Here is a 9,635-nt window from a genome sequence, read left to right as displayed (position 1 = left end):
TTGTTAAGAGCATAACACAGAGTAAGATGACTTTAAGCCTAAAAGCAAACAATGACTGTTCTGAGATGAGTGGTGGATCTTCGTAGGATTTACATGCGCGATTAAAGTTGTCATATTATGATCTGATACATTACATTGTTGGATTTTAAGCCTAATCACTTCATCTGAGCTATAAGTTTAGGTTGGGATGAGACTATTTTTGTATTTATGCATTTGAAATACTGTATGATGATTTAGGTGGAGCACTGCCTACAGGAAAACAGCACATCAAAAAAAGTTTCAGTGATAATATAATAACACAAATGTCAGCAAATCATAAATCACCCTTTCAGAGAAGCAGCATTGTAAAAATTGAATTAATTGTATTCATAAAGTGAAACGTTAAATCTCTCTTATGAGGATATATTATCATGTTTTTACTAACATAATTAATCCATTGTACCTCTCTTATAATAACTGATCATAAGGGTGGAAAACAATCCATTGCTTATATTCACACATAGGCCTACTGTACATACAAGGATTTGTAAAATGTCCAGCATTTTGGAAATCTTACTTAAGAATAAACTTACCATGAACAATGAATAGATTTTACTGCCAAACAAGCAAAGAGTAAAAGGCATTATAAAATGTGGTCAATTACTGTTGATGAAGCATATACCTTTTAAAAAAATCTGTACACCACAGTTTGTATCAAAATACTAAAATTCTTGCTTTTTGTGTTCAAAAATGTTTGCTTATCAACATCAAGAAAGAATCTTGTTGAAGTATACCTCCACAATATATTGTATTCTCTTGTTATGTAATTCATTTTGATGAACATGTGGCACTGAATACACAATGCATATCAGGCATCATTCTCTTCAAATATCTCTTTAGTTTTCTGCTGGATTTCAAAACTTAAAGCTGCTATTGATCATCTGTCAATCTATCACTATAAACACGCATGCACACACACACACACACACACACACACACACACACACACTTTAGTATCACCATGTTTCATATAATATATTCATGATGTATTCTTGGGTTCTTGGACATAGTTAGGCTACAAATGCTAATTCAGTATTGCATGAAATTTGGCTCATAACTTGGAGTTTAAAGTGCTTTGGGTTTTAAAAATGGGTCAACGTTGTCATTACCAACGACCATAGCAAAAGGAGTTCCCCAAATAACAGCAATTCATCGATAAGCTGCGTGATCTGAACTGTGATCTTGGCTAACTGAGAAATACCACACAGAAGCATGATGGACCAGTTGTTGCAGAAACAATGCCTTATTTGACATGTTTCTTATTTATGAAATGGCTTTTAAATTCTGAAATACTTAATAGTTACCGATCAACAACGTGTAATTGAAAATTTGAGCAGAATGAAGAGTTAACAATGCCAGCTCTCGCCCATGTTTCCATGTCTTTGTTTGGTGGTTGTGCTGCTAACACAAGAGGGCGTGTTTGTGTCTGTTATAGCGATGCTCTGCTCCCTGCAAACCTGCTGTCATACCCCGGCCACTTGTTTTGTCTTGTCCATTACTGTCAATTGGAGACTTACACATTCGTTAAAATGTATTTTGCATTTATTTCTTCGCCAATTAAAATGCACCAATTTAGAATCAGTTTGTTATTTTTTTTTTTTTTTTTATAAATCACCAGAGTGTGTTGGAATACAGTGCTAATCTCAATTATTTGAGCTGTGACAGCGCAGTTCAATTTTGTTTTTTCTCGTTATCAGTAACATTTGTAAAAGGGTCAGGAAATTCAGCAACTCTGTGCTATGTTCTGTCTGTTTGGTCAACCAATCCATCCCTTACATTGAGATTATTTTACCACGTGTCTTACGCAGTTTAAAACGGTCATTATCTGCAATTATGTGCTGTAATTGCGTTTTAGTTTGAATAGCGACAACCCTGAAATGTGCCATCGATTTCAATCGTGTTATGTACCCCTGTGTGCAACTGCCTAAATAGGGATTTGCGCCTTTCGCTGTAAAAATCTGTACACTGACCGAGGGAGATTCACCTCTCATGCCCATCGGTCCAAACAGAGATTATTTGACCATTTTTACTTCACATAGCCTAAAGCAAGATTTATCGTAATGACTTATAAAATTTCCTACAATTTTCAGTTTGCTCGAACGTTTATAGCTAATATTTCATTTGCGTAAACTATTATTGAAATAGCTATGTAACCTCTTTTAATTGTGTTATTTTAAAATAGGTCTTAAAATTCAAACATGCTAGAATATCCTGGCTAAAAAGGACATCAAAACTGAGAACGATTCCTTTTAAATAAACATTAAATCGTAAATATTAAATAAGCAATAATATAGTTTTTCCCTGTTTTTTTTCATCATCATAATTTCTTTAAATTTTAAAATATTTCGGATCAAGACTATTCAATTCGAATCTGCAGAAATTAGAGGGGGGAAAATAATGAATGAAATTAAAAAAAAGTAAATGCAACAACTCGTTGTCCTGGGCTCCGAACAGCTGGTCTTCTTTCCATAACCAATCAGCTTCTCATAAAGGTGACGTATGAGTGTCCTACGTCAGACCAAGAGAGAGAGAGAAGAGCTGAAGCCGACGGAGTTTGAGAGGAGAGAGAGAGAGATAGGGACAAGAGTGGCCCATCAATACTGTGACCAAGCACAGGAGCTCAGCACACACCCCTAACTCTAATCGCAAGCATCTCGATTCCGGGAAGTCCTGCAACACCTCGAACCCTCGGCCACTTTCCCCACCTTCTCAGATCAAAACAAGGGCGCTAAGGGCCTTCTGTCCGGTTTTAAAGTGGACCTAACACCGCCTTACTTTATTGACATGGGAGACATGGGGGATCCGCCAAAAAGTAAGTTATGCTTTAATGTCTATGTGTGTCTAATGAAACTTACTGCTAATATTGACGATTTTGTTTTCAACCATGTGCCTGTATGCCGATCATTTCATATGACTTTACTAGTTTGTTTCGCGTTCTGCACAAGTTCAAAAGTTCTGAAAGGACCGGAGAGATCGTGACAAGCCGGTGTTATAGTGGCTGACACCGCTCTTCCTCACTTTAAATCTCTAAAATAGGGCCCACTTCTGACCATTTAATTTTTGTTAGTTTATTAATATCTATTAGTAATTATTATTATTATTATTATTATTATTATTATTATTATTATTATGCTATTGTTATTATTGTAGGCTAATAATAATAATAGCCTAATAATAATTAGGCTATGTCGATTCTAATTCTATTCCATTTTGTAGGCTAGTTATACACCGTTATTATCAGCATACAGTTTTGTTTCTCAAACGTGTTTAATATATGTTTAATCCTACACACGAGTTAAAGTATAAAATTGGGAAATTAAGGCATTGCAAGACGTTTAGTTTTTATAGAGCTATAGGAAAAAAGATATATATATATATATATATATATATATATATATATATATTCACATAATTTGAAACATCCTATGTTTTCTTTTCAATCAGAAAAGCGTCTAATCTCGTTGTGTGTCGGCTGTGGGAATCAAATCCATGACCAGTATATTCTGCGCGTGTCCCCGGACCTGGAGTGGCACGCGGCGTGTTTGAAATGTGCAGAATGTAACCAGTATCTGGACGAGTCCTGTACGTGTTTTGTGCGAGACGGAAAAACTTACTGTAAACGGGACTACATCAGGTAACGCAGATCAGTTAGGTCATGTTTTAGTTTTCGAGTGTGGATGACTGAATGACAGTAACCTCTCATTATTCACTGGTGCATTATGGCAGCATGCTGTCATTCATTTAAGTTTTTTTTTTCTTTTTTTTTTGGACAGCACCTATATGCTAATCTCCTGTCTTAAATGAGTCTGCAACGCAATTACTCGACAATTATTGTGGAGCTTTGTTCATATGTAGCTGTACGAAATTGAATCGCAATATTTATTTATTGACAGTCATGTAGCATTATTTTAATAGGACACGTTTTTGTGAAAGACAAACACCACTGTGGTACAATAATATCCGTAATATGTTAAAATGTTTTTGTTGTTGTTATTATTATTACATTTGTTAGATAATATAGCCTAATATAATAATAAAGCTAACGAATTTTGATAATTATAAAGTCGGTTAATTAATTAGTAAATAAATTATATTATGCTTGTATTTAAATATATTTTATTTTAACATGGTATTTGTTGTTTTTTATTATAGCCTATATATATATACAAATCGATATCTATTAAAACTTATTAGCTACGCATTTATTTATTTATTTTTTTACTCAAACATTACACATTATAATGTAGGCTACTATTGGTTTTTCAGGTTGTACGGGATCAAATGTGCTAAATGCAACATCGGTTTCAGCAAGAATGACTTCGTGATGAGAGCACGCTCGAAGGTTTATCATATTGAGTGCTTCAGATGTGTGGCGTGTAGTCGGCAGCTTATCCCAGGAGATGAGTTCGCTCTGCGGGAAGACGGGCTCTTCTGCAGGGCCGACCATGACGTGGTGGAGCGGGCAACAATGGGTGCTGGTGACCCATTAAGCCCATTACATCCGGCAAGACCTTTACAAATGGCAGGTAGGCATAGCATTCTACTACATTTACAAAGCGCTGTTTGCTCAAGGACTCGAGGCTTATTTGTCTTGGGGGATTTCAAAAGACACAAAGCTCCTCTAAATATTTATTTTACCCCCCAATATAAGAAAGAGCTTTATGATGACATCATACATTACGAGATTGAGACTTATGATGAATAAATGTGGTGTGATAAGGCGTGAATGATGTTATTAACAAGCTAACCAGTTTGTGGGTCTTTGACAGCGTAACTCGTTTTTTCCCCTATTTGTCTGTTATTGAATTCAAGCCATTCATGCATGAAATAGATATTCTCTGCTGATTAGAGGCCAACCACGCGACAATGTCAGCTTGTAAATGTACTTAAGGCAGAAATGAGATCCTTCCACAAACAAATAGCTACAAAGAAAATGTCATTTTGAATGTGTATACATTATAGAATTCGAAATACGCGATAATGTATTAACTGTGTGTGTGCGATCACGGTACCATCATTTTACAGATTTATTTTTTGAAAGTATTTTAATTAAATTAAAATGTCATATTGAATCACGTGTTGATACTCCACATTTAAAGGACTTTAAAGTAAAATAAGCTTTGAGTGTTTAACTTAGATATCACCCAAAATGCTATTCTGCATTTACATGAAGGCGTCTTATTTTCACATAAAATAATAAATTAAATAATACAAACCATTTAAAAAATCAGTTGTCAATGCAGGCTTATTAATAACCAGCTGCTTTTAAGTAATGTCATGGGCAGCACACCGCGCGTAGCTTATTATTGAAAATTTAGAGGTATGCACAGATTGCTTTAATTAAGTGTCGTAAACCTATCTACTCGCCCTCCAAATTTACTGCATCCAGCAGGAACATATAATTGCCAGAAAAGGGATTGCAACAATGGCTGTATTTCAAGTTTTTTAAAAGGATAGGCTACTCTCTTCGCCATAATACAGAATTAAGAATTTCATACGTGAAGCAGCAGATTTCCATGGAAAGAAATATCTCAAGATAATATTTTGACGCATATCGAAAGATTTCCTCTTGTCTTGACCCCGGTTTTGTAAGCAGACCATGAAATATATTGGGGAAAACTAAAACTCCGTTCTCATAAATGATTTATATATAATTGCTAATAATAAATAATTGCTGTTATTATTATTTAATAGGCCTATTATTATTTTCCGTAAGTAGGTACCTCCACCTTAGACTGCTTTGCCTCGGGTACCTCAGACTTATCCAATTAAATTACGTGACATGATCATATTTGTAGTCTTCACGCATCCCGAGCATTATATGAGATTTTTTTTTGCATTTAATTTTTTATCATTATTTTTTTCTGATTCGTTTTTCCTGCAGCAGAGCCCATCTCGGCACGTCAGCCTGCGCTTCGACCTCATGTGCACAAGCAACCTGAGAAAACAACCCGCGTCCGGACAGTCCTCAACGAAAAACAGCTCCATACCTTGAGGACTTGTTACAATGCCAACCCTCGACCCGACGCCCTCATGAAAGAGCAGCTCGTTGAGATGACGGGTCTCAGCCCGAGAGTCATCAGGGTTTGGTTTCAAAACAAGCGCTGCAAGGACAAAAAGAGGAGCATACTGATGAAACAACTCCAGCAGCAGCAACCCCACGACAAAACGGTAAGACCAGTGGCGCTTCAGTCGATAAACCAGAAAAACATTCAACTCCGAAATTCTTTTATTTATAAAGAAGTGCAAGTCGAACGTTTAAGGCGTTCGCACTTTGATGGGCTTCTGTAAATATCTTAAAGCATGTAGACTCTTTGCCAGTATCTCAAATCATATTGGCTTTCTAAAAATAAGATATTATCTGATCTTAAAATAACCATGGCTATTTAAGTTATGGTCTCATTTAGAACATCCAACTTTTTGGATCGTAAGGCTTGGAACGTTTCTGTAATGCGGCCTTTGAACTCCATTTTTGACTGGAAATAAATGATTGCTGTGGTCATCTGCAGAACATCCAGGGGATGACAGGGACTCCAATGGTGGCGACCAGTCCAGAGAGACACGACGGTGGTTTGCAGGCAAACCAAGTGGAGGTGCAGAGTTACCAACCGCCTTGGAAAGTCCTGAGTGACTTCGCACTGCAGAGTGACATCGACCAGCCTGCTTTCCAGCAACTGGTGAGTGCGCACAACTGTGCGTAAATGACATGATAGAAGCAACCGCCGCATTAAAACCACCGCTCATACTATTATTAATAACCATATAATTAATAATAATAACAATTAATAGCATACATGTTGCATGTTTTAGGTGAATTTTTCTGAAGGAGGGCCAGGCTCGAACTCCACGGGGAGCGAGGTCGCCTCAATGTCCTCGCAACTGCCTGATACACCAAACAGCATGGTAGCGAGTCCTATAGAGGCCTAGGAGAGTGGATTATCTTCTGCACCTGAAGTTTGGCAAAGACGTGTCCGGGAACCAATCTCAGAGAGAGGCTCGTGAAGTTTCTTCCATCCCTATTTCATTTAGGGCCGCTCCTGAATAAAAACCCATCCTCCAACTGCACGAGGCCTCTATACCGAAAAAAACCCTTCTCATATTTATACACTGTGATGACAATCATGGGATTTAAACACACTCCAACCGAGCAAGTACAACGAGTGTTGCGAAAAGACCATTTAAAGTTGCAAACTCCTGCGAAAGTGGACCCAGCCGGCGCACATCTTCACGCACCGAACCTGACATGATGACTGCAGAGCTCTGCGGCTGAGTGGACCTGGTCGGCGACACTTTTGCCAAATACCCCTCCACATTTTCTTCAACTTTTATGACAAATCATTGGACCTCCACGGATATAAGTCGCAAGAGAACTGAATCTAATATACATTCATATAGCCTACTTTTGTGCGCAACGTGAGTAGCCTATAATGAAACCATGACTGTTTATTCTGTTTCTATAAAAGATCGAAATGGACCAGTTAACTGAAAGAGAGTATGGCAGCCGAGGTCTGCTGCGATTACAGTTTTGTTATATCATATGGCCACTTTTCAAACATCAAGCCCAAGTACTAAAGCATTGCAACAAGGTATAGGCTACCTCTATTTTGCCACAAGCTGTGTGGGAATTTCGTGTGTTCGTGTCCGTCCAATAACTTTTTTCTTTCCCAAAGATGTGTATAGTTTTAAGTTAAGTTAATATGACTGATTAGCTATGGAGGTTTCGTTTTGTTCATGTACTACAAAATATTTTATTATTTATTGTCGTAAGACATGCCACTTTTGTGTACTTTTAGGCTACATGCTGAAGAAGTAAAAAGGAGGAAAAGAATATTGTCGACTCCGAATGATCTATCATAATTGACGTGTCCTGTCGTTTGATCAAAGACTGATGTAAGAACAACGCCATATGTAGACTTATCTTCAGGAATATTTGATCAATAAAAATTTGACGTGTACTGTAAAGTAAACGGTCGGACACGCGGAGATTTCTTAAATGTTACCATTTTTGTACCTTTATGTTTCTCACATGACAATTTGAAGCATGGCTATGGTAATATATAAGCGAAAATAAGGAGATTAGGCAAGAGACAACAAAGTTCTTGTTTGATCAGAAAAATGTGGTCAACGTCACTGCAGGCCACAGCACTCTTAAAGGGACAGTTCACCCCCCAAAAATGACAACATTAACATATTTACCTTTTATATACTAAGGAAGTGTTTCTACTATGTATTGAAGCACTTTGTGATTGAGAAAGTTGAGAAAACCAAGAAATTAAAAAATTAACCTCAGCTGACTTCACTTACTCATTTGCACACTGACCTGCAGTGAGCTTGCTAAAGTACAAACAGTTAAACAGAATTAAAACTCAATCTCAAACACTCCAGAATTTCGGGAAATCATGTCATGTGCTGGTACAATCACTTTGGCTATTCCTGTTTACATGACCGATGACTGTGGGCATTATTTTTCTCAGCTTTCACGTTTCCTTTGTGCAAATTGAGATAATTTAGATACTTGTCATGAATATGTTAGACCTATTCAATACTATAAATTACCTTATTTAGAATTAGAAATCTTTGATATTTTATATATACCATAGGGAAAAATTAGCTTAAAGATAAAAACACAGTAATGAGGGGCATGTAAAGTATAGCAAAACTATTTATTTATTTATTTATTTTCTATTTACATTCCAATTAAAAGTATATTAAGGCAAACTGAATTAAGAACAAAACATACATGACTAAGACAACATGTCAACATCACATTAGGAATTACTGAAGACATAGCTATATACCAGCCATGAGATGGAAGTACATATAAGACACAATTGCAAAGATTTACTCTTTTGTTAATGTCAAAAGTTCTTAATATTACATCACTTTACAAAATATGTTTTTCATGTCAAGCAAGTAAACTGTTTTTATTATACTAGTGGTATCACTCACCAGAAATTATGTATAGATTTAATTCAGGCTTCAAACATATCAACAAATAATTTTGTCTGCTTCTCTAATTAAAACAAGAATGGTTACCATTTGTACATTATGCAAGTAGCCTTTTAATTTACTTTTAATTGACTTATTAAACTGGTTTTCAAAAAAGTACAAATATATATATATATATTAAATTATAATTATGGATTTAGCAGATGCTTTTATTCAAAGCGACTTACAGTGCACACACACACACACACACGTTTGTTTTTGTAAAAAGTGGGTTCATCCCATAGGCTTAATGGTTTTTATACTGTACAAACTGTATATTCTAACTGTATATTTTTCAAAAAAACTCATTCTGTATGATTTATTAGCGTTTTGAAAAATGGGGATATGGGTTATGTCCTCATAAGTCACCCTCTCCTTGTAATACCTGTGTCATACCCATGTCATTATACAGAGTTGTGTCCTGATATGTCACAAAAACATGCACACACACACACACACACACACGGTTAGCTATCCTTGTAGGAACTCTCCATAGGTGTAATGTTTTTTTATATTGTACAAATAGTCTATCTATCTACCCAATCTATCGCCCTACACCAAAACCTACCCCTCACACAAAACTTTGTGCATTTCTACTTTCTCACAAA

At 36.2% G+C, this 9,635-nt stretch overlaps 1 protein-coding gene across 2 annotated transcripts; it reads left to right on the top strand.

The window, feature by feature from the left end:
• Positions 1–2,383: 2,383 nt before the first annotated feature.
• Positions 2,384–9,088, top strand: LOC113049137 (insulin gene enhancer protein isl-1). Of its 2 annotated transcripts, none has more exons than XM_026211199.1 (6): positions 2,384–2,851; positions 3,484–3,673; positions 4,306–4,565; positions 5,927–6,210; positions 6,549–6,716; positions 6,850–9,088. In XM_026211199.1, the coding sequence occupies exons 1-6, from the start codon at positions 2,824–2,826 to the stop codon at positions 6,964–6,966; spliced, it is 1,047 nt and encodes a 348-aa protein (XP_026066984.1). In that variant the 5' UTR covers positions 2,384–2,823; the 3' UTR covers positions 6,967–9,088. The 2 variants fall into 2 exon arrangements, with proteins under 2 accessions (XP_026066984.1, XP_026066982.1); XM_026211197.1 differs by having other exon boundaries at positions 2,402–2,851; positions 5,924–6,210.
• Positions 9,089–9,635: the final 547 nt, after the last annotated feature.

The sequence above is a fragment of the Carassius auratus genome, chromosome 30, assembly GCF_003368295.1.
Source record: "Carassius auratus strain Wakin chromosome 30, ASM336829v1, whole genome shotgun sequence".
Lineage (NCBI taxonomy): Eukaryota > Metazoa > Chordata > Actinopteri > Cypriniformes > Cyprinidae > Carassius > Carassius auratus.
The sequence above is the reverse complement of the archived record's forward strand: the minus strand, read 5'-3'. Positions and strand labels throughout refer to the sequence as shown.